The sequence below is a fragment of the Canis aureus genome, chromosome 13, assembly GCF_053574225.1.
Source record: "Canis aureus isolate CA01 chromosome 13, VMU_Caureus_v.1.0, whole genome shotgun sequence".
NCBI classification, from domain to species: Eukaryota; Metazoa; Chordata; class Mammalia; order Carnivora; family Canidae; genus Canis; species Canis aureus.
In genome coordinates, this window is record NC_135623.1 from 67,785,974 (window position 1) to 67,813,108 (window position 27,135).

At 49.5% G+C, this 27,135-nt stretch overlaps 1 protein-coding gene and 1 long non-coding RNA gene across 5 annotated transcripts in view; one reads left to right on the forward strand and one right to left on the reverse strand.

Moving 5' to 3' along the window:
• TMEM192 (transmembrane protein 192) overlaps positions 1-24,755 on the reverse strand; it is a 36,340-nt gene extending 11,585 nt beyond the window's left edge. The window contains exons 1-5 of one of the 2 annotated variants that reach the window (XM_077846564.1): positions 24,613-24,755; positions 17,896-18,042; positions 11,872-12,136; positions 7,956-8,090; positions 204-306 (exon numbers count right to left, since the gene is read on the reverse strand). In XM_077846564.1, the coding sequence (XP_077702690.1) occupies positions 204-306; positions 7,956-8,090; positions 11,872-12,136; positions 17,896-18,042; positions 24,613-24,639 (677 nt within the window). In that variant the 5' untranslated portion in view covers positions 24,640-24,755. Of the gene's footprint in view, positions 1-203; positions 307-7,955; positions 8,091-11,871; positions 12,137-17,895; positions 18,043-19,795; positions 19,956-24,612 lie in introns of those variants that run through there. The other variant, XM_077846563.1, reaches the window with a different exon arrangement.
• Positions 19,719-22,375, forward strand: LOC144282655 (uncharacterized). Of its 3 annotated transcripts, none has more exons than XR_013351153.1 (4): positions 19,719-19,932; positions 20,837-21,231; positions 21,565-21,754; positions 21,866-22,374. It is a non-coding gene; the product is annotated as an uncharacterized LOC144282655 (long non-coding RNA). The 3 variants fall into 3 exon arrangements; XR_013351151.1 differs by lacking the exon at positions 19,719-19,932 and adding an exon at positions 20,038-20,217 and having other exon boundaries at positions 20,623-21,231; positions 21,866-22,375; XR_013351152.1 differs by lacking the exons at positions 19,719-19,932; positions 20,837-21,231 and adding exons at positions 20,054-20,217; positions 20,623-20,779 and having other exon boundaries at positions 21,561-21,754; positions 21,866-22,370.
• Positions 24,756-27,135: the final 2,380 nt, after the last annotated feature.

Genomic DNA, 27,135 nt, shown 5'->3' on the forward strand with positions numbered 1-27,135 from the left:
AAATACTCCAAAATGAGATCCTTTCGTTAGACTTTTATCACAGCTGAATGGGAGTAAGCAAGTCAAACTGAATTCGAAAGGCACATCTGCACAACTATAAACGAGCAGTGGAATGTTTTCTAGATTTCCGGGGGCGGGGTGGGGAGCCCTACAATTCTTTTTTTCTAGTCTTTCATTCCCCCCTCCCCCAACTCAACGCTTACCTGAATCCAGTCTCCGAGGTGATATTGCTGGGGTAAGCATAGATTTTTTCCTCTTCAAGTACATCCGGCTGTGGTTTGGCTTTATTAAATTTTCGAATTTTCACTAAAATAATAAAGTCATCATTGTCAGGTTATCTAATCACGAAAAACATTTTTTTGCTCCCGTTTATTCAAATTACATTAATTGGCCATGCTTTTCAAGTAAGTTAATATGGACAAAAATGCTTCATAAGGTGAATACACAGGTTTGTTTATGGATTTACTCAAACCTTTGAAAGTCTATGTGCCAGGCCTGTACTAAACACTGGGAATCCGGACAGTATCATTGTTGTTGATAATAATAACAGCTATGAATTTTTTTGGGTGAATTTAAAACACAGAAGGCACAGGTGAACTATTGTGCATGGATTGCCTCATTCAGTTCTCAGAACTACCCCCTGAAGTGGATGCCCTTATCACTCCGGCTTTATAAAATAAAATGAAGCCCAGTTAAGTAAGTAGCCACATTTCTTTTTTTTCTTTTTTTCCTCTTTTTCTTTCTTTCTTTCTTTCTTTCTTTCTTTCTTTCTTTCTTTCTTTCTTTCTTTCTTTCTTTTTCTTTCTTCTTTCTTTTTCTTTCTCTTTCTTTTCCTTCCTCCCTCCCTCCCTCCCTTCTTTCTTTCTCTTTCTCTCTTTCTTTCTCTTTCTTTCTCTCTTTCTCTCTTTCTTTCTTTCTTAATTTTATTTACTCATCCATGAGACACACAGGCAGAGGGAGAAACAGGCTCCCTGCAAGGAGCCCAATATGGAACTCGACCCTGGACCCCAGGGTCATGCCCTGAGCCAAAGGCAGATGCAGCTGCTGAGCCACCCAGGCATCCCAGTAGCCAAGATTCTAATCCAGGAATCAGGACTTTGAAACCTCCAATGTTGACACTACCCTATAAAAAGAGCGACTAGTCCAGGGTAAAATACAGATGATACGTCTACAATTCAAGACAGTATGAAAAGAACCAAAATCAAAGCTTGTACAAGGAGCTGTGACATCTTGGAAAGCAGCCCCTTAACTCAGCAGGAGTGAGAAGGGAGGGCAGGTCATGGAGGAGGAGGATGGTAGGGCTTGAGTCCAGCCTTGAGGGAAACGTGAGAACTAACCGCACAGACTAGGGAGGTAGAGAGGAAGGGTGTTTTTAGTGTGAGAAGAGCCTGAGCAAATACTTAGGACCTGGAGAAGGTGTGTGTGTGTGCATAGGGTGGAAAGGTAGGCAGGGAAGACCTGAGGGACTGGTGCCATGCCGAAGCACTGAGGTTTAGTCCCGAGAGTAAATGGGAGTCACTGAAAGGAGCTCACTACCCCTCACCACCAAGGGCAGGGATGAGTAGGGCCAGCTCACGGAAAGTCTTTTATTTCAGATTTTTCCTCCCTAGACGTTTAGAAAACTCTGAACAGGTAAGTTGTTCACGATCAAGAGTTACCTATGAATTACACTGAAGAGAAGGAATACGGATTAAGAAGACAGAGGAAGGGAGGCGAGTAGTGTGCCTACTGGACTCAACCCCGCGGGATGTGATGAGCATGGCCATGGCAGGGACAGAGGAGAGGAGATGGATGGGGAGGCAGGCCAACTGATGGAAGATATAGGGTGGAAGGAAGAGCCTGGGACGGCAAAAAGGTCTCTGAGTTAGCAAGAGGTGGGGCTGGCACAGCTGGCTGAGATGGGGAGGACGGACAGGATGGTGGAAGGTTTGGAAGAAGAGAAAGGTGTTCCTGTCACTTCTGTCTTGCTGGTGGCCTGAACACTTGGATGGAAAGTATCACTTAGCAGGTGAACATAAAGCTTAGGGTGGCTCTGCTCACCTGGGGGCTGCCCACGAGGGCGCAGATGGTCATTTTTAGTAGCAGAATGAGAAAGGACGAGGGGACGCAGAAACCCACCAGTAATAAAGAGGTGGGGAACCATCTAAAAGGGAATGAAGGGGGATCCCTGGGTGGCTCAGCGGTTTGGCGCCTGCCTTTGGCCCAGGGCGCGATCCTGGAGTCCCGGGATCAAGTCCTGTGTCGGGCTCCTGGCACGGAGCCTGCTTCTCCCTCCTGTTTCTCTGCCTCTATGTCTATCATGAATAAATAAATCTTTAAAATAAATAAATAAAAGGGAATGAAAATCAATCTCCACAGTGGTAGGAGGAGAACCAGGAAAGCGCTGTCAAGGCCCCGCGCCAGGAAGCTGACAACCCACAGAGGACCCCGGTGCGGCCGTTCAGAGGCCACCGACGAGCTGGGCGGTTTGTGGGGATACATGATGCAACGGACCGAACCGCGCTCCCCCAAAGTGACACGTGCCAGCCCTCGCCCCCAATGTGACTGACTGGGACCAGGGCCTTTAGTGAGGTAACTAGTGTCACAAGAAGTGACAAGGGTGGGGCCCTGATGTGATGGGAGAGGCCAGGATGTGCTTGCACAGGTGAAGGTCCCGGGAGGATACAGCCAGAGGGATACAGCTCTGGAGGAGAGGCTTCGGGACCCTGGATGTGCGGCCTCAGGACCCTGGACATGCGGCCTCCGGGATCCCGGGGCACCCGACCGGCAGGTGTGCCCACAGACCGTGTGTCGGGATAGCCGTCCATGGCCCGGGCCCTGCCCCGCCTGGGTGAGGACTCTGGCACCTGCTGGGACGAGCCATCTCTGGAGAGGAGGCTCCATGGGGACAGGGGGCCAGGGCTGCGGTGGCGACTGCCAGCCCAGCGCCACCGTGGCCACTGTCCGTGCGGCATGAGTGAGCGAGTGTGTGCCACGTGGGGGCCGATCCCTGCTGCACAGGTGTTCAAAGCTCCACATGCCGTTCTTCCCTTTTGCACATCAGCTTTCCGGGTGATACGTGTCCCGCATTCGTCCACGTAAAGCGCAAGTGCCGTGGTTCAGCATAGGATCGGGTTGTGCAACCACCTCCAGCCACTTTCAGAGCATCTTCTTTGCTCCAGGAAGCGAGCCGGCACCCGCTGGCCGTCCTTCCCCATCTGCCCCCTGCGCCCTGGCTCCAGGCAACCCCCGTCTTACTTCCTGTCCCCACGCTGCCCGTTCTGGGTGTTTCATATCCAAGGCCTCGCACCACACAGTCCTCATGAGGGCTGCTCGCCCGCAGCGCCCGTCTCCAAGGGCCATGCGTGTTGGACACACAGCAGCACGTCACTCCGGGTACCCGCTCCTTTCGAGGACCGGATAACATTCTACCGTATGGACCCAGCACGTTGTGCTGATCTAGCCCTAATATATCCTAACACTAGACCGTTTCCACTTTGGGCCATTATGGACACTTCTTTGAACAACTGTATGGTTTTGTGGAGATGCGGACGTTTCCGGTTGTCTTGGGTTTATACGCAGGAGTGCCATGGCTGAGTCACATGATACGCACCTTGTGTGGCACGGCCAGGCTCACCTATGATTCTAATGTGCACGCTCAGCTGACTCCTAGGCTCAAGAAGTTTAAGAAGAGGTTAAAAGTGAGAAATTTGGGAGATTTGTGCAGGGCCCGTTAGGAAGGACCGGGAAGAAGCAGGCCGTACGATGCCGTATGATGCCAAGAGACGTGGTGTGCACCCTGCCGAGATGCCCTTGCCTTCCGGGTACGGCAGGGATGTTGGAGACGAGGAGCTCCTCGTGGCTTCCCGTGGCCCAGACACACTTGAGGTGCTACGGCTCCGGGGTTAGGGGAGATGGACGGAGGCCTGGGGCTCCCTCCAGCGGGTCAGGGAGGGCCCGGAGCGAAGGCGGCTATGGGGCCCCGGGGGGGCAGGCAGGAAACCGGGAAAGCCCGAGGCCCAGAGCAAGAGGGGTACGTTTCCAGGAGGTCAGTCGTGTCAGATGCCATCTGGGGAAGATGAAGGCCGAGAATCGACCGACTCGTGACGGCCGCCGGTGAATGGGAGTTTTCCTGTTCACATCCTAGCTGGCTCTCTCAAATGGCCTCCTTCGCATCAGAATTCCTGAACAAAGGAAGAAGCCTGGAACACGCGTAAGCTTCTTGAAGTGGGGGACAGGAAATAACAGCTCTACGGCATTCAGGTGCAAGCCAGGGGACAGAACTAAGAGACGCATCACAGTCTGACAAAATAAAAAGGCCTCTGTGGCCTTTAAAATAGATTCGATTGAACACATTCAGCATTTTCTCGATCAAAAGTCAGGCAATATCACCAATTCAAAGCACTCTTTCCATCGTAAGCCAAGGAAAGCAGGCATGCTAGGATGTCAAAACACGGAAAAGGGCAGGTGCGCTTGGTCACCGCTTCCATTCTAGCCCGAATCTCTCACAGCTTCAGAGCAGTTGTACCGGCTGCTGGAAGGCTGATAACTGGGTGGCGTTAATTGCATCATCTTTTATTTACCCCCCCCCCCTTTTTTTTTTTTTAGAGATTTTACTTATCCATTTCAGAGGGTGGGGAGAGGGAGAGCGAGTTGGAGGAGGGGCAGAGGGAGAAGTGCCCCCCCCTCCCCCATGAGCAGCGAGCCCATGGGCTAGACCCAGGGCCTTGGCAGACAGGCAGACACCCAACTGACTGAGCCACCCAGGCATCCCTTTGGCTTACTTTTAAATGAACAGAGCTAATCGAATTTAGTAGGTCAAAACTGTTTCAAGTTTTATTTTCCTAGTTTTCCCCTGTAGAGGTAGTAAAGCAAATTAGTGCCCAACGAGAAGGGTCCATCTTGTTTTCTAGAGGTTAACTACTTAAAATGCAAATACGCTAGTCAAGGTCAGGTTATAATTAGTATATCAAAGAATCATGTCCTAAAGAATCACTTTCAATGTTATCAAAACTCATTATCTTTTCAAATCATTTCAGTATGGAGAAACATGAAAAGTCCATACATTGGGGCCCAAGCTTAGATTTTCTACGACACTGAACAAAAGCAACATTTGTCTCTAGAAGCTACTCCCTAAATCTCTCCTGTCAAAACCGCAATACATTTAAAGGAACATTATAGAATTTAAAAAGTTAAGCCTACTCTTAAGGATGTGGAGGTAAAACAGACATACTTCGATCTTCCAAAGAAATTCAATATTTGCGGCAACCCTAAGTTTATAAATTATATTATAAACCCTTCCTATGTAAACCGTCCATGTATTTTGAAAGTCGGAATTAGCAATTATCAGGTTTTCTTACAGTAGGGAAACATATTCACTTAAGATTTAATGGTGTTTTTATTCAGATATAAATTTTAATATTAATGAAATATGTTACTAAGTCTTCGCATATAGAATAAAGCAATTTTTTTAAAAGACTATTTCTTTGACACACACACAGAGAGAGAACAAGCATAAGTAGGGGGAGCAGCAAACAGAGATGGAGAAGCAGGCTCTGCACTGAGCAGGGAGCACGATGGGGGTTTGATCTTAGACCCTGGGATCTTCCCCTGAGCCCAAGGCAAATTCTTAACTGACTGAGCCACCCAGGTGCCCCAATTTCCCCTTACACGGTCCTTGGAATGTTCCTAAGTCCTGCTACGTCATAGAGCATTCGATAGGTACTATAGAAAATACCTCACTACCAGAAGGCTTGCACCCTTTCTAATAAATAAAAGTAGGGGATCCCTGGGTGGCTCAGTGGTTTAGCGCCTGCCCTTGGCCCAGGGCGCGATCCTGGAGTCCCGGGGTCAAGTCCCATGTCGGGCTCCCGGTGCATGGAGCCTGCTTCTCCCTCTGCCTGTGTCTCTGCCTCTCTCTCTCCATGTCTATCATAAATAAATAAATCCTAAACAAACAAACAAACAAATAAATAAATGTAGTAGAGCTACCGTAAAATAACATGGTAAGTGAATGCTATATTCAGAGCTAAACTATCTCATTTACAGCATTTGACAGAAGTGTTGTAGAATGGAACTGATCTCAATCAACAAAGTAATTTAATATTCGTTTGTCACATGGTAGCAAGCTATTTCTTATATGCAGAAAAATTAACCTTTAAAACTAAAGTCTCGGCAGCCCAGGTGGCTCAGTGGTTTAGCGCAGCCTTCGGCCCAGGACGTGATCCTGGAGACCCAGGATCGAGGCCCACATCGGGCTCCCTGCATGGCGCCTGCTTCTCCCTCTGCCTGTGTCTCTCTGTCTCTCTCTCTCTCTGTCTCTGTGTCTCTCATGAATAAATAAATAAAATCTTAAAAATAAATAAATCTTAAAAAAAAAAAACAACCCAAAGTCTCATTCTTTTCTAGGAAGTTTAGTGGGTGATATACATTTTTTTTAAGTGAGGTACAGAATGCAATCTCCATAATTTGGCTCATTGTTAGCTAATAACTACAGAAAAGTTTATAAAGGTCAATCAATAATGTGACATTCACATTTATAAACTAGTTACCCCATTCATATTCTAAATGCTCTTCTAGGGATCCCTGGGTGGCTCAGCGGTTTAGCGCCTGCCTTTGGCCCAGGGTGCGATCCTGGAGACCCAGGATTGAATCCCACATCGGGCTCCCGGTGCATGGAGCCTGCTTCTCCCTCTGCCTATGTCTCTGTCTCTCTCTCTCTGTGTGACTATCATAAATAAATTAAAAAACAAAACAAAACAAAAAAAAACTAAATGCTCTTCTATAGGCCTAAGGAGATGCACCAAAAAAAAAAAAAATCAGTAAAATGAAACATGAGTTGAGATCCACAGGACTTTGTCTTTCATAAGTAGAGAAATGACTCTCTTTTAAAATGCATAGAGGAGATATTTTATTGTCACAAAATAACTGTTATGCAGCGGCAAAAAATTAGCTAGTATTTTGGACAGACTGACTATATGCCAATATTGCAGCAGGAATGAAATCTAGATTTTTCCAGGGCTTGAATTCTTTTCTGTCAAAAGTATCCCTCCATCTATTTTTCATGTTTACATATCTAAAGCTTACTTTATTATTTTTTTAAAGATTATTTATCTTAGTGTGTGCAGGGGGAAGGGCAGAGGAAGAGGGAGAAAGAATCTTCAAGCCCACTCCCTGCTGAGCTGAGCGTGGACCCCGATAGGGGCTCATCCAGGACTCTGAGATCAGAACCTGAGCTGAAATGAAAAGCTGGCCACTTAACCAACTGAGCCACTCAGGCGCCCCAGTAAAGCTTACTAGAATCTTACCACTGGGGTGCCTGGGTGGCTCAGGTGATGACCCCAGGGCCCTGGGATAGGCCCACACTGGGCTCTGGGCTCAGCAGGGGGTCTGCTTCTCCCTCTACCCCTCCCATTCTCTCTCTCAAATAAATAAACCTTAAAAAAAATTTTATGGGGCAGCCTGGGTGGCTCAGCGGTTTAGCACTGCCTTCAGCCCAGGGAGTGATCCTGAAAACCCGGGATTGAGTCCCACGTCAGGCTCCCTGTACGGAGCCTGCTTCTCCCTCTACCTGGGTCTCTGCCCCTCCAGCCCCCTCTGTGTCTCTCGTGAATTTAAAACAAAACAAAACAAAATCTTAAAAAAAATTTTTATCACTGAGAGTTGAGACAGAGACAGAGAGAGACGAACAGACTGGCCCTCAGACAGCCCTAAATTTAGAAAATAAGTTCCTAAATGGTTTGTCTTAGAGCAAGTCTGGGCTAAATGCAGTTTGCATGCATTCTTTATTTACTTAATCTGTATTTCGTCATTTCAAATTTAAGTGCCAGGCTTACATCTCAGTTGCCTTTGATAAACCAAACGTTTGTGGATCTTTTCATTTTTGTTGTGTTTACTTTTCGGATACAAGGCGTCACTTGACAAAAATTTGTTGACACAAATTCAGAAACGACTCACTGGTATTTTGTGATTCTCACCTGTGTAGATGAGCAGACAGGTCAGGGAACAGAGCAGTTCCAGGGCCAGGATGGCCAGGACGAGGTAAAGATACAGCCGGGCGGGCGCGGGGAAGGAGTGCTGCACGCTCAGCACCAGGAGGAGAGCCGTGCTGCCTGCGGACGAGAGCGGAGAGGGCGCGCGGTCAGCGGCAGCCCGCAGGTGCACGCCCCCCGCCCAGCGGAGCCCACAGCAGGTGCACGCCCCCCCCACGTGAGCCCGCGGCAGGTGCACGCCCCACCCCACGTGAGCCCGCGGCAGGTGCACGCCCCACCCCACATGAGCCCGCGGCAGGTGCACGTCCCCCACGTGAGCCCGCGGCAGGTGCACGCTCCCCAGCCCCTCCGCGGAGCCCACGGCAGGTGCACGCTCCCCAGCCCCTCCGCGGAGCCCACGGCAGGTGCACGCCCCCCCACATGCCGAGCCCCCCCAGCGCAATCAGCCAAGGCTGCTCCTTGAGGACGAAGCCCACACGGCCCGCAGCTGACGATGCCCCACGAGACAATCACATAAGACGCCGGATTTTCTTAAAGAAATGATTGTTACTATTTTCTGTTTTATAAAATAATTGACGACGGCCTGGCGGGCAGGGACCGCGGCCCCGGCGCATGGACAGTGTCGGGTGCGGTGTCCCTGGGAACCCCGGTCCACACCCCCCCCCCCGCCGCACCCCCAGAACCTGGGCCCGCCTGCGCCCAACCTCGGGTCCGCAGGGCGGCGTCACCGGGTGGCCTGGCTCAGGTCTGCCCCGCGGGCTCCCGGCCCCGCCCCAACCCCGAGGGCCCCGCGGCCTCCGAAGACCCCTGGCCGCCTTCCTCGGACTTGGGGGCAGCGGCACAGGAGGAAAGGAAGGGCCCGAGTGGGGCGGCTGGCGGGCTGTGGCTGCGAGGGCCGGGGGTCTGCCTGGAGGAGGCGGCGTCCACGAAGGGCCGACAGTGAACTGGGTCATAGCTGTGAGGGCCTGGGGGGCTGCCTGGAACCTGGCCACGGCTGCAAGGGCCCGGGGGGCCGCCTGGAGGAGGCGGCGTCCACGACAGCCCCACAGCAGAACCAGGCCACAGCCAGCTGCTGGCGGCCACCGCGGGTGTGGACACAGCGCGACCCCCCCACAGCGGGTGGGCATCAGGACGGGGCTGGTCACCCCAGGACACCGCCCCAGCCGCAGCCACGACGGTGCCAGGCGCCCAGGCCCCGCGACTCTCAGATGCGAGGCCCAGACCCCGGGCGAGTGGAAGCTCGGGGCGCATGGCCCCAGGTCCCTGATTCCCCGGGTCCTGGTCTGAGCGACATGAACGTGACACCATCTGGGGCTGAAGTCGGGGTCCAGTTGCTCGGTGACACAAGGGGTCCCGGGAGCTAGACCTCGGGCCTCGGGGACCCCAGCTCCAGGGCGGCCCGACACCCAGCTTCCCCGCTCACAAGGCATCGAGGCCTTTAAGGTAAAAAGGCGTTTCTGCTGTGCCCTTTGTGGGAGGAAAGGTTCCAGCGGCACCTGCTGGCCGCGGCCTAGTCGAGCTCCCCCGGGGCGGGGAAGGGGAGCCAGGCCCCAAGATGCGCCCTCCTCTGCTGCAGCCGACCCTGCGGCCCCCACTGACAGCGCCCGGCCTCGAGCAGCCTGCCCCAAGCAGATGTATTAACAGCGCACAGAGAAAAATAAACATTAAATTCCGTAGAGCCGTTTTTCTGGGGGGGGGGGGGGGGATTAATTTTGATTTCCAATCTGGTTTCAAAACGTCTGTTTATTCTGGACTCAAACCAAAAAAGAGGGTCTTTTGAAAAGGTAGAGATTTCTAGCACCACGGCAAAAATACCCAAAGAAGCTCAATGTAATTCCATCCAGCCTGTAAAATGTCTGTGACAACAGGGACACCTCGGGGGGCTCGGTCAGTTACATGTCTGCCTGCCGCGGGCTCAGCTCAGGATCCCGGGGTCCTGGATCGCAGCCCTGCGTGCGGCCCCCTGCTCATCAGGGGACTCTGCTTCTCCCCCTCCCCGCGCCCCTGCTCGAGCTCTTTCTCACTCACTCTTCCTCAAATGAGCAAGATCTTCAAAAGTAAAAATAAAGGAAACGTTTGCAACGATGAACAAAAGAGGCATGAATGCAGCTAAGTCCCATATGGACTTTCTGATCTCGCCTTCATAAAGTTTTTCAAGTTTTCCATTTTGCATAATGCACCTTATTTTCTAACAGGCTCTGTCACCACAAGAAAAATACAGCATCTCATGAAAGTGAAGCAATTACGTCCTCTTACCCTACAAGTACCAAAGAGCAGCAGCTCTGCAGCTTCTCGTGATGAAGCAGGCTGCTCCCGTGGAAAGGGCACGGGAGTCCACGTTAGACACAGGGAGATACGCGTGATGTGGGGACCAAAACGGAAGAAAAATGATTAAATTTCCTTACTACTTACAGCCCATTGACAAGTCCTTGACACAGGCAGAGTGACCTCCCTCTAGGGACGCAGCTGCCTCGATGTTAATACTTTGCTGGCGGTGACGGGTAGTCTTAGCCCGACGCCCAGGGGCCTGTAAGCGACTTTAACAGGAAGGTTCCTTAGGAGACTCCCTTAGGCTCTGGCCTCCAAGACAGATGCTGGCTACCGTCCCCCAAGCACGTGGCCTGCCGATATGCATCTGAGGGTCTCATGACCGAGTTTTTACTAAACAGCAATAAATGACCTTTCTTCTTCTTCTTCTTCTTTTTTTTTTTTTAAGATTTTACTTATTTATTCATGAGAGACCCAGAGAGAGAGGCAGAGACACAGGCAAGGGAAGAAGCAGGCTCCATGCAGGGAGCCCGATGCGGTACTCGATCCTGGGACCCTGGGGTCACGCCCTGAGCTGAAGGCAGAGGCTCAACCGCTGAGCCAGCCAGGTGTCCAATAAAAGACCTTTCCTAACAATAGCCAGCCCCCTCAGGATCCTGGAAACCCCGCTTCCAAGATTCTTCAGAGACTTCCGCTCTCCCTAACCCCTCCAACCCGAACGTACGTAATGCCCATGGGTCCTGTCCCCCACTGCTTTAATAAAACCACCTTTTTGCACCAAAGATGTCTCAAGAATTCTTTCTCAGCCGTCAGCTCTGAACCCTAACGTCTTTCCTACATCACACGGACCCCGTGTTCATAATGATGGGGGGCAGGTGGCAGACAATGCCACCCCAAAATATGCTTTTTCCGCAAAAGGATTATTTTAAGCTGATTATTTTAAGCAGGTGAAGCTCTGAAAGCTGAGTAGAAGTGAAAAGATCTCTTTTGTAAGAGACATTGATGGGGGAAAACTACATTTTGTAAGCATGTCCCCCTCTCTGTACCGGGGAGAGAAGGAGGACTTTAAATTTCTAGAAACTATTACCGACTGAGAATGCAGTAATCTGCACAACAATCTTACCCCTGTGGACAGTGCTTCTCCTGGCAGCCTCGCAAAACTCCTCCAACCTCCCCACCCGCCACCGTCTCCACTCTTTAACTGGAGGTGGTGTTTAAGGTGGTGACTTGGCCCATTTTGGAGAGTTGCTCAGTCTTCTTGGTTCTCTCCCATGCACACAGGAGGTGCGCAGGCTAGTAAACTCCTGGTCGTTTTCCTCTTGTGATACTGTCTTTTATTACAGTGTCTTTTATTATCAGCCAAAAATCTACCTAGAAGGATAGAGGTACATTCTTTTCCCTCCCCTCCCCTATGATCACAAGCACAGATGTCAACGGAAAATTAAGACTAAATATATTTATTAAAAAAGCTTCAAGACATTAAGGTGATCCGAATTTTAGTGGCCACAACACACATCATTCTCACAAAACTGAGAGCATATATTTGATTATAAAGTCAACCGTCACGTTTGCTTTCTGCTGGAATTTCTGCCGCGCAAGCAAGCCACAGACAGACAAGCTGAGCCAGACTCACCAGTGGAGTGGATCAGCAGCGTGAGTCCTTTCAGGTGCCTGGTCGACAGGTAGATCATGGTGTAGCCCCGGTTTCTCACTTTGTTGTGGTGATACTGGATGTAGCGCTCAAGAAGGAAATGCAGGATCCACAAGATAACCTTCCCAAGGATTATGACTGTCTGAACTTTCAGTGGGTTGGTATAGTTTCCTGGGCACTTGTCCTCAATTGGATTAGGGTAAGAACAAAGTATACCTGTTAAAAATGCTAAAATGACAAATACAACCTGTGGAAAGGAAAGCAGTCGGATTAAAATTCAATAATTGGAATTAAGAAATGATTATCACCATCCCAGCACATACTCACATACTCCTATCTATGACTTTTGCTATCCTATTTTTATAAATGAATTTTATTTTATTTATTTTAAAAAGATTTTATTTATTTATTCATGAGAGACTCAGAGAGAGAGAGAGAGAGAGAGAGAGAGGCAGAGACACAGGCAGAGGGAGAAGCAGGCTCCATGCAGGGAGCCCGACGTGGGACTCGGTCCCGGGTCTCCAGGATCATGCCCTGGGCCGAAGGCAGCGCTAAACCGCTGAGCCACGCGGGCTGCCCTATAAATGAATTTTAAAACAACTTCTTCTTAAAACCATTTTACAAACGTTTTAAACAAAATTTGGAGAAAAATTTGCAGAAATTTTGGAAACAAATCATAAATAAGAAAAGCTACCCCCGGGCAGCCCCAGTGGCTCAGCGGTTTAGCGCCACCTTCAGCCCAGGGCATGATCCTAGAGTCCTGCATCGGGTTCCCTACATGGAGCTTGCTTCTCCCACTGCCTGTGTCTCTGCCTCTCTCTCTCTGTTTCTCATGAATAAATAAATAAAATCTTTAAAAAAAGAAAAGCTACCCCCAAACCCATCAAATAGTTCATGTTACACAATTTCTTTCCCACTTCTCTTTTATTGAAAAGAGTAAAAACAGTTAATTTAGTGCATCAAAGGTAATTAAAATCAGGGTTTAAAAAGCTTTACTTCTAGTTTCAGTTTTAAGAGAACAAAAATAGCTATCCAATTAGATTGACAAAAATTTGAGATCGGTGTCAAAATAGAGGCAAATGGACTTTCTCATATATTGCTGACTGGTCTGGGAATAGATGTGGAAAAAGAATTTGGAAGCAGCTTGACACAGTACTACTGTCCTAAGGACTCGACCCATTAGAAGTAAAACCATCAGGACAGAGGGTTCTATGGCTACAAATATTTACTGCAATATTCTCTGTATTTGCAAAAAACTGCAAAGTGCCCAAGGATGCGTGTTCATCCATAGCAGGATGCTTCATAAATTAAGATACATCTACTCCTACAGCAGAATGTTTTTCAGCTATGAAAGAATTTACTAAGTTTCCCTGTATTAATTTGGATGGATGTCTGTATGTTGAGATTAAAAAAAAAAAGTTGTCGAGTAGTAGTTCAAGGTGTGGTGCACACACCAGCACAATCGGCATCACAGGGGACTCGTCAAAAATGCAAATTCTCAGATCCCACCCCAACCAGCAGAATCAAAATCTCTGGGAGCATCCGCCAAACAATCTAGTTTAACAAGCTTGCCAGGGAATCTGTCACATGCTCAGGTTTGGGAAACCCCACTGCAGAGTAATAAATACTGTATTATCCACCTGGGGGTGGGTGGAAGAAATGGGAGAAATCCTTACATATGTGCTAATCTGTGTGTATTTAGGTAGTCTCCATGCCCAGCGCAGAGCCCCATCAACACGAGGCTGAACACAGGACCCTGAGATCAAGACCTGAGCTGCGATCAAGAGTTGGTCACTTAAACAACGGAGCTACCCAGGCAGCCCGTCTTTTGGTATATATTTGTATGATTTTTTTAAAAAAAGCAGTAAGATACATTCATTTATTAACTCAGGGAGAAAGACTAAAGTAGCGAAAAGGGAAGATAGGATTTTATCTTTGTTTGCTTTGGTAATGTTTTACTTGTTACAATAAGGAAGTTTTTTGGGGCAGTTTCCATAATTTGGCAGTTACAGATAATGCTTCTATAAATATTGGGGTGCTTGTTATCCCTTTGAATTAGTGTTTTTGTATTCTTTGGGTAAATCCCCAGCAGTGCAACTGCTGGGTCATAGGGCAGCTCTATTTTTAACTTCTTGAGAAATCTCCAGTTTTCCGGAGCGGCTGCACCAGTTCCCATTCCCACCAACGTTGTAAGAGGGTTCCCTTTCTCCGCATCCTCTCCAACACCTGCTGTTTTCTTGTGTTGTTGATTTTAGCCAATCTGACAGGTGTGAGGTGGTATCTCATTGTGGTTTTGATCTGCATATCCCAGACGATCAGTGACGTTGAGCATCTTTTCACCTGTCTGTTGGCCGGCCGTGTGTGTGTCTTCTTTGGAGAAATGTCTGTTTGTGTCCTCTGCCCATTTCTTGATTGGATTATTTGTTTTTTGGGTGTTTGAGATGTATAAGTTCTTATTATATTTTGTATACTAACCCTTAATTGGGTATGTCACATTTACAAACATCTTCTTCCATCCCATAGGTTGTCTTTTAGTTTTGTTGATTATTTCCTTTGCTGTGCAGAAGCTTTTTTTTTTTTTAAGATTTTATTTATTTATTCATGAGAGACACAGAGAGAGAGGCAGAAACACAGGCAGAGGGAAAAGCAGGCTCCCTGCAGGGAGTCTGATGTGGGACTCGAACCCAGGATCCTGGGATCACGTCCTGAGCTGAAGGCAGATGCTCAACCACTGAGCCACCCAGGCGTCCCCAAAAGCTTTTTATTTTGATGTAGTCTCAATATATATATATGTTTTTGCTTTTATGTTTCTGGCCTCAGGAGACATATCTAGAAAAGTGTTGCTATGGTCGATGTCAGAGAAATTGTCTGTGCTCTTTTCTAGGAGGTCTATCGTTTCTGGGCTCACATTTAGGTCTTTAATCCATTTTGAGTCTATTTTTGTGTATGGTGTAAGAAAGTGGTCCAGTTTCATTCTTTTGCGCAGAGCTGACCAGTTTTCCCAACATCATGTGTTGAAGAGACTGTCTTTTCCCCATTGAATATTCTTTCCTGTTTTGTCAAAGATTAATTGATCATATAATTCATTTCTTGGCTCTCTATTCCGTTCCACTGATCTATGTGTCTATTTTTGTGCCAGTACCATACTGTTTTGGTCACCACAGCTTTGTAATAGAACTTGAAGTCTGAGTTGTGATGCCTCCAACTTTGTTTTTCCTTTTCAAGGCTACCCTGGCTCTTTGGGGGTCTTTTGTGGCTCCATACAAATTTTAGGATTGTTTGTTCTAGCTCTGTGAAAAATGCTGCGGGTGTTCTGATAGGGATTGCATTAAATATGTAGATTGTTTGGGGTAGTACAGACATTTTAACAATATTTGTTCTTCCAATCCATGAGCATGGAATGCCTCTCCATTTCTCTATGGCATTTTCAATTTCTCATCAGTGTTTTATAGTTTTCAGAGTATAAGTTTTTCATCTCTTTGGTTAGGTTTATTCCTGGGTATCTTATGGTTTGTGGTGCAATTGTAAATGGGATAGATTCCTTGATTTCTCTTTCTGCTGCTCCACTATTGGTGTATAGAAATGCAACAGATTTCTGCACATTGATTTTGTATCCTGTGACTACTGAATTCGTTTATCACTTTTAGCAGTTTTCTGGTGGAGTCTTTCAGGTTTTCTACATATAGTATCATGTCATGTGCAAAATAAAAGTTTGACTTCTTCCTTGCCAATCTGGATGCCTTTTATTTCTTTTTGTTGTCTGACTGCTGAGGCTAAGACTTCATTAGTATTAGCTAGTATTACATTAAATAGAAGTGGTGAGAGTGGACATCCCTGTCTCGTTTTTGACTGTAAAGAAGCTTAGTTTTTTTCCCCATTTAGGATGTTAGCTGTGGGTTTTTCATAGATGGACTCTACTATGTTGAGGTATGTTCCTTCTAAACTGATTTTGTTGAGGATTTTTATCATGAATGGATGTTGTACTTTGTCAAATGTTTTTTTTTTTTTTTTCTGTATCTATTGAAATGATTATGTGGTTCTCATCCTTTTAAAAAAATTAATGTGATGTATCATGATTTGCAAATATTGGACCATCCTTGCAACCCAGGAATAAATCCCTCAATTGTGGTGAATGATATAATGTATTGTTGGATTTGGTTTGCTAGTATTTTGTTGGGGATTTTTGCATCTACGTTCATCAGAGGTATTGGCCTGTAGCTCTCTTTTTTGGTGGTGTCTTTATCTGCTTTTGGTGTCTGGGTAATGCTGGTATTTTTTCTTGTTCTTTTTTTAACACAAGATTTTCTTAGTCCTAAAATTAGGGCAATTAATCCCATAGTATCATAGACAAGCAGTTTAATATAAAAAGGTTTTTCAAAATGGTATGTGTGCATGTTTGTGTGTGTGTATGTTCGGGGAATATATACACAAAGAGTGTGTTGCACAAATTAAAGAGTATGTTATAAAAAAAAGGAAGAAAAAAACAGGCCACAATCCAGGGACCAGGAGGCCACATCTGCACATGGTGGCACCAGGAAGGAAGTGCTTCAGTTGCTAATCTGGGGATCAGGAAGCCATAGCAGAAGCACACCACACTTAATAGATCTGCACAGGGAAGAAGGATGCACCTCTCTCCTCAGGGTATTCAGCTCTGAGTACACGTCTACACAGTGTGTGTCACTGGAACAGCATCTGAACAAGTCAATGAGCCACATTCATTCTCCTCATAAACACTTGGGATTGCTAAGAATTTGCCCTCTTGATTTTTCACATTGTAGCAAGAACACATCCTCTAGTGCTTCAGATCTCAACAACCAAAATGGAGATAATTAACAGACTAGATGCAGAGCCATCAATAAGCCTACAAGACCATTTGCACATACAGGGTTTTTTGTTTTTCTCTCTAGGAGTTTCTTTTTGTGTCTATGTGATTACCTACTAGTTACCTACTAGTTGCAATACATGTGTTTTTAAAAATCCCCAGATATTTGGGGCACCAGGGTGGCTTACTTGGTTGGGCATCCCACTCTTGATTTCAGCTTAGGTCATGGTCTCAGGGTTGTGGGGTCAAGCCCCGTTTTGGGCTACATGCTGAGCATGGAGTCTGCTTAGGAGTCTCTCTTTCCCTCTCTCTCTGCCTGCCTCCCCACCATTCATGCTCTCTTCCCAAGGAAAAAAACAAAAACAAAAACCCCAGACATCTGTAATTTTATCATTGCTTAAAATATGGGGCAACACTACTTATTGTTCTGCTGCAACCTGATATCCCTGCTTAACATTACTTCCTAAGTGTAGATAAATTGATAAATTTCTGTGTCAACATAGATTTATCTACATCTTTTTTTTAATAACTGAAAAAGTAATATATGCATGTGGTTAAAAAAAACCTTCAAAAAAAAAAAAAAACCTTCAAATAGTACAAAATGCAAATACTAAAATATATCAGGTGCCTTCTACAAGGCCCTCAGTCCTAAAATATATCAGGTGCCTTCTACAAGGCCCTCAGTCCTCCACCTCAGTAGCAACTAGTGTTAAAAGGATCTTGCGAATGGTTCTAGAAATTTTCTGTTTATATATGGGAATATACGTGCACACCAGCCCTCTCAATTATCTTTTAAAATGTGCAAATAGGAACGTTCTGTGCACACTGCCGTAAATCTGTGTTTGTAGACACTCAACAATGTAAGTGTGAAGGCTAGTCTAATTAATATATACACGTCCACCCTGTTTCTTTTTCAAATGTTGCAGAGCGCTCCTTCATATGGATGGGTCATACAAAGTGTCCTCTGAATGGTGATAGTTGCAATATCTTGATATTACAGACAACATGATTAAAACATTCTTACACATATGCAAATATATCTATAAATTCTTTGAAGTAGAAAGATAAGTAAAAAAGGATGCACATTTTAAATGTTGCAGATGTAGCCAAGCTGCCCTCTGAAGAGCGTATATATATTTAAGAACATCACCTCTGTATGGATTACTTCATCCCAGTCAACTTACATGTATTAATAAGAGAAGATTTGCTATGATGACCGTAGGAAGAGGATGGAATCTGGGTCTAAAATGAGCATGTAATGAATGATGTGGGAGATGGTGGGTATCCAGAAGAGGGTCATCTTCAATACTCTGGGTGAGATCCAAGGAACCCTGCGGTACAGAAAAACAGAAGCAAAATATAATCACCACTTTCTAGATTACGTTTCCAAGACAAATCTACTAAACTATAAAGCTTTAAAAACCATTACACAAGTTAGAGGCAAGAAAAATATGCTCCCTATTTAAAGCCCAATTTAAAAATATCATAAACTTGTATATAACTACTAAATGTATATTGGTGAAAACAAGTATTCAAATGGATAGAGGAAATCTTACTTCAATATCTTCAAATGAGCTAATACATCACGAGACCAAACAAACCATTTTTCTTTAAGTCCTAAAAACTTAGATGTTGATTTATCTAACAGTACTTACATTATTGATGAAATAATTACCTGTGGTTGCAATTCTTAAACTACATCTTTATGTTCCACAAAATTTTGGAAAGTTGCTGGAGGCTTTATTGGACTTTCAGTTATGATAGAAATATTTTATTTATTTTAGTTTTAGAAAAGATTTTATTTAGTTATTTAATGGAGAAAGAGAGAGAGAAAGAGAGTCACATAAGCGGGTGGAGTGGCAGGCAGAGGGGTTGGGAGAAGCAGGTTCCTCCTGGAGGAGGGAGCCCAACATGGGGCTAATCCCAGGACCCCAGGATCATGACCTGAGCCGAAGGCAGACGCCTCACCGACTGAGCCACCTGGGCGCCCTAGAGAAATACCTTAGAGAAGGAAACAGATCGCCCTCATAGATCCTTGGGAGACTTCAGTTTATAGATAGCCGATTCTCAATGAAAACAACTAGCTGCAAAGTCACTGAGGTAGCTGATGGGTTGAGCTGCAACCCAAAAATTCAGTTTGTCTTATTTAAAGGTAATGTCCAGGCAAGAATAGTACTAACAGGTCTCTGGTGCATACAACAATCTCTTAATCTCAGAGCCTTGCTGAAAACTATTATATATAAGGTACCATAAGATGAAAAAAATAATATAAAACCGAATCCTTGTCCAAAAGATTACATTTTCATTGGGGAGGCTACGGATAAAGGCATACAGGATGAAATAATGTACGTGAGCTAATTGGGCTGAAATAAGGTGGAAATAGAGATTTCATCGGAAGAAGGGAAGCCTGAGAAGAGCAACTGCAAACAGAGGATACGGCTCCTTGGAAAGGGTAGAATGGGACACACGTTCTGTGGTTGGCTTCTGGACACCACAGAACAAAGATGAAAATAATCATCTGGAGCCTGGGGCGCCTGGGTGGTCCAGTCCATTAAGCGGCTGCCTTGGGCTCAGGTCATGACCCCGGGGTCCTGAGATCGAGTCCAGCATCGGGCTCCCTGCTCAGCGGAGAGTCTGCTCCTTCCTCTGCCTCTGCCCCTCCCCTGACTCATGCGCTCTTTCGCGCGCTCTCTCTCTCTCTCACTCATCCTCTCTCAAATAAATAAAATTAAAAAAAAAAAATAATCCGGATCCTAACTCAGGGCTGAGGCGGGAGTCTCAATTTCCAAACTCAGGCATCTAACGCTGCAATTTATTTTTCATTCCGAGGCTACACAGCTTCCTGCTTGGTCTGCCCTAACCTGTGGCACGATTCTGATTATTTGTGCTCTTTTCGAGAGGCCTCCGCCTCCAGCTCCTGCTCAGCCAGCAGGCGCCCAGCCTGCACCGGGCTCCCTCGGCTGACGTCTGGGCCTCCTCCCCGCGCCCCGGGCCACCTCACGGCGCCCTGGGTGGCCGCAGCTCGGGTCTTCCCGCACTTTGCGCTCACTCCCCCCACGCTGTCCCGGCCGGCTGCCTGCCCACCTGCCACCCCGGCCGACGCCACCAGACCCACAGCCCCGGCCTGTCCTCGTCACCCCCCAACGGCGAGGGGGGCTGGCACCCAGGGAGCATCTGAGGAGAGACTGTTTCAAACCCATCTGCGCCGCGTTCCTGACCCAGTTAGGAGCCCAGTTAGGATCGCGGTGGGGGGGCTCTGCAGGAGGGGTTCTCGGGGAGCCTGGGGGGGACCAGGGCCCGGCAGGAAGTGCATGCTTAAGGCACGCTCCCAGGGCTCTAACTGCTCCCAGGGCTCTAACCGCTGGGCTCTACCGCTTCTCCTCTCCTCGCGCTGAGCCCGGTCCCTTCACCTCTCTCTGCGGGTCTCCCCCCTCGGAAAACAGAGCTCTAAGGGCGCCTGCACCCCCACTTTGGCGGGGAGAGGACAGGAGACGGTGTGCCCGGCGGTAAGGCCTCTGCGGGCTGCACGGCCCCCGCCCCGGCCAGGCCCGCATCCCCCTGGCCTTGCCCCCCCGCCCCCCCAGCCTCCAGACCCGAGCCAGCTCTAGCTGCGCTCACGTCTCCTAAAACCAACATTCACGTCTCTCTCCCCCAACCCGGAGTCCCTCCCGGTCACCCTCAGACCCGAGTGGGACTGCCAGTCTGGCTCTCGCCTCACAAGCCCTTCCCAGCTCCTGCCGGGACCCCCTCCCACCCCACCCCCTCATCTCCCCCCATCTCCCCGCTCGGTTCCCAGGCCCCACAGGCCCCCGAGGGCCGGGCCTGCCTTCCTTGGCCCCCGTCAGTCCGTCTTAGCAAAACCCCCGCTTCTCCCTGCTCCCGCGCTTCCTACTGCCCGTTTGGTCCAGCAGGTGCCTTCCCCGTCCCCAGGGCGCACTGGGCCCACCTCGGATCTGCCGCACGGGTTTTTACCCTTCTGAACACGTGGAAGGGTCCTAAGAGCGTGTTAAGGCTCCTGCTTGCTGCTTCTAGCACGTTCTTTCCCGGTCAGTTTCAACGGACCTCCAGGTCAGACTTCCCTGCCTTTTGCAACGCTTGACGATTTTTCCAACTGTATTGAAACAGAGTCGACGCTGGGGATCCCTGGGTGGCTCGGCGGTTAGGCGCCGCCTGCGGCCCAGGGCGCCACGGGCACGCGGGACTTCCCGACCGGTCTGCGGGCTGGGCCGCCTTGTGTTCCCCTCAGTGCTCCTGAGCTTTTCCTCCTCCGAACGCAGCTCAGTGACTGGGAAACACTGACGTTCTCGGTCTTGCTTTTAAGATTTGTGATGAGGCGAGGCCTTTGCCAGGGCTCCGCCCGCGAGGGAGCCCCGCGTGAGCCCCCGACGCCCCGAGCGCCCGAGCTTTCGGTCTGACCGAGGCCTCGCCCGACGCCGGCCCTGCGTGGGCACCAAGCGCCACTCTCTCCAATCATCCCAGGAGGCTCTTTTCCAGGCCACGGGGGGCATCCTCACGGGCACGTACCAAGCAGGCCTCTGCGGGGCCCTGAGGGGGACTCTACGCATTTCAGGTCCCCCCTGTGCACCTCTCTCCTACCACCACGTGAACTCTGGCTGCCTCAGTGTCCCCAGACTGTCGGCCCCATCTCCACAGCTCAGAGAGCCAGCCAACCCCTGCCGGGCGCCCTCGCCCTTCCCGGCCTGCACTCTCCCACGGGGGCCAGCTGGGGCGGTCGCACGAGCCACTCTGGGTCCCTCCTCTGGGACAGCACTGTCCCTCACTGCCTGACTCTCACCATCTCAAAAAGTGTTGTTTCATATACCACATACAGTTTTTTTGGTCATTTCAGCCAGAAGGATGAATCCAATCCCCGGTGGAAGAGCGCACTTCACGAGGGCAGAGGCTCTGTACTGCATATTCTCCGTACCTTTAGCACCCACCACAGTAGGTGCTCAATACGTGTGTGCGGCGAACGAGAGGCTGTCCAACTTCTCGAACCCTTGGGGCCTGAGAACTTAAACACAGCTAGCCTGGAAACTAACGGTTAGACTAGCGTCCACGTATCTCCCACTGACCTCCCTTTGAGGCACCTCCTCCCCTAGCATAAATGAGCTTTCTGGAGCACCCCACAAATATCGTCTCTTATTTTTTCAGAATCCAGCTCATCTTTCAAGACTTCTCCATAAAACCTGTCCTGCTGGGGCGCCTCAGTGACTCAGCTGGTTAAGCGTCTGACTCTTGGTTTCCACTCAGGTCATGATCTCAAGGTCGAGATCAAACCCCACACTGGGCTCCATGTGGGTGCTGGGCCTGCTTAAGATTCTCCTCTCCCTCAAAAACAAAACCAAAACCAACCTGTCCTGCCAAATGTTTCCTTTCCACTATAAAACTGTTATAAAATGTACTGCTCATAATAATAATTTGGAGTGTTTCTTACGCTGTCTTGTATTACATCCTTTTTAACGTATGTAGCTTTTGTCTTACCTGCCTACACCGAGGAGGTTGGGGACTATGATATAGTTTCTTCTCTATGTCACTTATTAGATGTTCAGTAAACACCCTGTATTTGGTGGCTATACCCAATACTCTGTGGATTCTACAGGAAATGTTGTAACCTGACCAAAAACAACTCATCACTCTCAGACGGCAACCCACCATCTCCATGTGAAAGGTAAAGCGAAGACAATTCCTGAAACCAAATAATGTCTTCCCTTACACTATTAATAACTACATCTTGAGCTGTACAAAATATCTGTTTTGCCCACGTGGATCTCTTTCCTCTTCTTTTGTGACCATAACTCGATTTCCTCAGGGGATCCACTGTCTACCTCTGCATTAAGTCTCAATGGGAACATCCTTCAGTACTTTTCACCCTCCTTGGCCCAGGTGGAGCTTCTGGCTCCTGGTGGAACCTAAGAGCGCTGGGCCATCCATTGTTTCTGTGAGCAACGTATCAAAGGGAGAGCGCGGTGGGGCAGGTTCATTCCACGGCAGACTCTGAAGGAGTCTTAGATCCTGCAGCCACCCTTGTTTGGAGTCGGCACTTTCAGAGGCCTACGTGTTCATTCCCCCTGGATCATTTCAAAGAAATTCCTTTCTTCTTTAAAGTGGGCAGAGTTGGTTTCACAGCTTGCAAACAATGAACCTTAACTGAAAAGCCTTTACCTCTGTTAACTCTTTTAAGTGTCTAGGCCTACCGCACACACCATATTTTTAGCTTTTTACTGAATGGTAGGAATCATATCCACAAAGTTCCCAAAACAGGCAACCTGCTCGGATCTGAAGTGATTTAGGTGTGTAACCGTTTGGTGAAACAGATTTCTAGGATTGTACTCATCCTAAAGCTAAAAGCTACAGATCCAAGGACCTGGGGTAACTTAGCATCAACCAAGAACCATCTACTGCACACATTTTTCTAAGGGTCTCTCATTTTCCTCAGATTTTCTCCCATACATTGTCAGCTTATGAATCTCACCCTTAAAAATTCAGAAACAATGATTTTTTTTCTTTAAATGTAGATGAATGTCAAATGTACTTCCATGTCTTACAGTTAGTTTTCCATTTTCTCAACTGAAAAGAAAAATTCAGTTTTAGTTTTATCATTAAAAATTGTTTGGGGCAGCCCGGGGGTGGCTCAGCGGTTTAGCGCCGCCTTCAGCCCAGGGCGTGATCCTGGAGACCCGGGATGGAGTCCCACGTTGGGCTCCCCGGTGCATGGAGCCTGCTTCTCCCTCTGCGTGTCTCATGAAAGGATAAATAAAATCTATTAAAAATAAAAAAATAAAAAAATAGTTTTGATTCCTAGTTAAGAGACTTTTTAAAAAAGATTTATCTATTTAAGAGAGAGAGCACGTGCCCCTGCAAGGGGAGAGTAGGAGCAGGGGCAAAGGAAGACTCCCCGCTGAGCAGGGAGCCCCATGGGGGTCTTGACCCCCAAGACCCTGGGATCATGACCTGAGCTAAGGCAGGAGCCAAACCCACTGGGCCACCCAGGCGCCCTGGTTAAGATAGTTGAATATTTATGGTCGCTATTAATGAGAATCTAAGCTATTTAATGAGAATCTAAGCTCTTATAGGGCTGCAGCTGTTAGGTGCCCTGCCTGACACCCCTAAATCAGTGACAGGATCACAGTAATATTCCTATTAATGTGTTAACCCAAATTAGTGCCTTAAGGTGATGTCAACTTTGCGTTTCTCAAGGGTAACAGTTTTATTACCTTACCTGTCAATGAGGCAACCAGTTAATGCTGGGTACAATGCCATGTTTCCTCTAAAAATGTTTTAATATACTTGGGCCAAGGTTTCGCTCGGTACTACGCAGACTGTACACCGGGCCTTTGTTTTGTCAGCGATCTGGCTTGGATCCACCAGGTAGGGCGGCTTAAAACTCCTTTCACGCCTATCACGCTGGCGTTCAAGTCATCACCGCCCCGTTGTCTCCAGGGCGGGTTTCTGGGCAGTGGGGTGGGGGGTGGGGGGTGGGGGGCAGCCGCAGGCCGGGACGCGCCGGAGAGGCCCCGCAGGACGCCCCCGCCCCCAGCGCCCCGGAGGGAGGAGGGAGGAGGGCGGAGGGCGGAGGGCCGAGGGCGGAGGGAGGAGGGCGGAGGGCCGAGGGCCGGGCGCGCAGCGTGGGGCTCCCAGTTCCGGGGCCGAAGGCGCGCGGCACCGAGCTGGGCGCCCCGGGGACCCACGTCCGCGCACCCCCCGCCCCGCGCACCCGCCGGCCTCCCGAGCGACCCGTCGCAGGACCCCGCGCCCCGGGCCCGCCCTGCGTGGGAAGCGCCGCCTCCGCTGCGGCCGCACCGGTGCAGGGCGGCTTCCCCCGCAGTCCCCGCCCCGCGCACCCAGCAGGGGAAGAAAGGGGTCCCGGGCCCAGCCTCCCTCCTCCTCCGCGCACTCACGTCCTCCATCCGGCCCCGCGCAGCCATTCCCGACCCCGCGGCCCAAGCCGGGCCCAGCCGGGCCTCTCCACCTGCGCGCGCGCCCTCCGCGGGGCACAGCGCCGCCTCCCGGGCCTCCGCGCCTCACTGCGGACAAGCCCCGCCTGCTCCGGCCCCGGCCCTGGACCCCGCCCCAGCCCCGGGCCCCGCCCCGGCCCCGGCCCCGCCCCCGGCCCCGCCCCCGTCCTGCCCCGAGCCCCACCCCCAGTCCAGCCCCGCCCCCCCATCCCCGCCCCTTGCCCCTCGCCCCTCCTCCAGCCCCCGCTTCCAGCCCCGCCCCCAGACCCAGTCCAGCCCCGCCCCCACCCCGCCTCCAGCCCCGCCTCCAGCCCCGCCCAGTCCCACCCCTTGCCCCTCGCCCCGTCTCCAGCCCCAGCCCCGCCCCCAGCCCCGCTTCCAGCCCCGCCCCCAGCCCCGCCCCTTGCCCCTCGCCCCGCCTCCAGCCCCACCCCCAGCCCCTCCCCGAGCCCCGCCCCCACCCCGCCTCCAGCCCCGCTTCCAGTCTCACCCCCGTCCAGCCCCGAGCCCCCGCCCCACCTCCAGCCCCGCCCCTTGCCCCTTGCCCCGCCCACAGCCCCCCAGCCCCGCTTCCAGCCCCGCCCCCAGTCCAGCCCCCAGCCCCGAGCCCCTCCCCCTCCCCGCCCCAGCCCCGAGCCCCGCCCCGCCCCGCTAGCCCCGCCCCAGCCCCGCCCCCAGCCCCATCCCCGAGCCCCCGATTGGCCGAGGTGCGGGGGGCGTGTCCCGCCTTGAAACCCCCGCGGGGGCCGCGGCCGCGCCGACCTCAGGCTCCCGGGGCTCCCGCAGTCCCCGCCCCGCTCCGGGCCCGAGGCTCGCGCGGGAGGGTCGCGCCCCAAGTCCAAGAAGTTAACTCTTCTTGCCGCCACTTGCTTCTCTTTAAAACATTAACTCCTTCCGTCTCCCTTAGTTCCTGCCCGCGGGCACGGCCCCCGCCGAGGAGAACCCGCCGCGGAATCCCGCCGCTGCCCTCGCAGCTCACACTGGGCCGCACCAACGCGAAACGAGGCCGTTCCGAGGTTTTAGGGCTTTTCTTTCTTTCTTAAAGGAATAAGTAAAGCGGGGCACCTGAGTGGCTCAGTGCGTTAGCGCTGCCCTCAGCCCGGGGCCTCCTCCTCTCTCTGTCTGTTAGGAATAAATAAATCTTAAAAAAAACCCAAAAACAAAAAAACCCCAGAATAAGTAAATAAAACAACTTTTCCCCGATGTAACCCCACTAGGGAGGCTACACACACTTCCACACTTTCTAAAGCTTATCTGTGCACTGTGTATGGAGTCATCCTGTTTATGCCACTGGTGAAATAAAATTATTCAAATATCAGCCAAGGGAAAGATGATATAAGACCACCTGATCTTTAAAATCTCAGGAAATTATAAGATTTCCTGAGAGTCTATGAATTATTTTTTTTTAATTTTATTTATTTATGAGAGACTCAGAGAGAGGCAGAGACACAGGCAGAGGGAGAAGCAGGCTCCATGCAGGGAGCCGGACGCGGGACTCGATCCCAGGACCCTGGGATCATGCCCTGGGCCTAAGGCGGATGCTCAACTGCTGAGCCCCCCAGGTGTCCCTAATTCTTTTTTGAGCGCCTTCTTTTGGCATTCATTTTCCTTTCGTATTTTGTTTTGAGAAGTTTTAAACCTAGGGAGATGAAAGACTAGTACAGCGAAGATCCATGTGTCTCCCACATGGATTCATCAGTTGTTCCTATTATGCTGCAGTTGCTGTCTGTGCATCTGCACGTGCACGCAAGTGTTCACACACTTTTTTTTAAGTGAGCCATTTGAAAGTAAGTACAGGACGTGATGAAACTTCATTTCAAATACTTCATTGACTGAAAATAAGGACATTTTTCTATTTAACACAGTATCATTATCACAACTAAGAAAGCCAATAGTTCTGTGTTTGCTAATAACCAATCCAGGGCAAAAATTTTTCAAAATTCCCCCAAAATACCACTTTAATTTTTTAATCTTTTTGTTAAAGCTTTTATTTATTTATTCATGATAGAGTCAGAGATGCAGGCAGAGGGAGAAGCAGGCTCCCTGGGGGGGGCCTGATGCAGGACTAGGTCCCAGCATCCTGGGATCATGCCCTGAGACGGAGGCAGATGCTCAACTGCTGAGCCACCCAGGCATCCCTAACTTTTCAATCTTTTGTAAAGACTTATTTATTTTAGAGAATGCATGAGTACAAGTAAGGAGGGGCAGAAAGAGAGGGAGAGAGACAGAGAGAGAGAACCTCAAGGAGATTCCCCTCGCCTCCCCTCCTGTGGCTCAATCTTAGGAGGCCAAGATCACATCCTCCCCTGAAACCAAGAATGGGAAGCTCAACCAACTGAGCCACCCAGGTGCTCCTCAAAATATCTTTTTCAGTTGTTTTTTCTTCATCATCCAAAATCCAATCAAGGATCACGCATTGAACTTAGTTATTATGTCAGGAGGTGTACTCTCATAAGCACATTATGC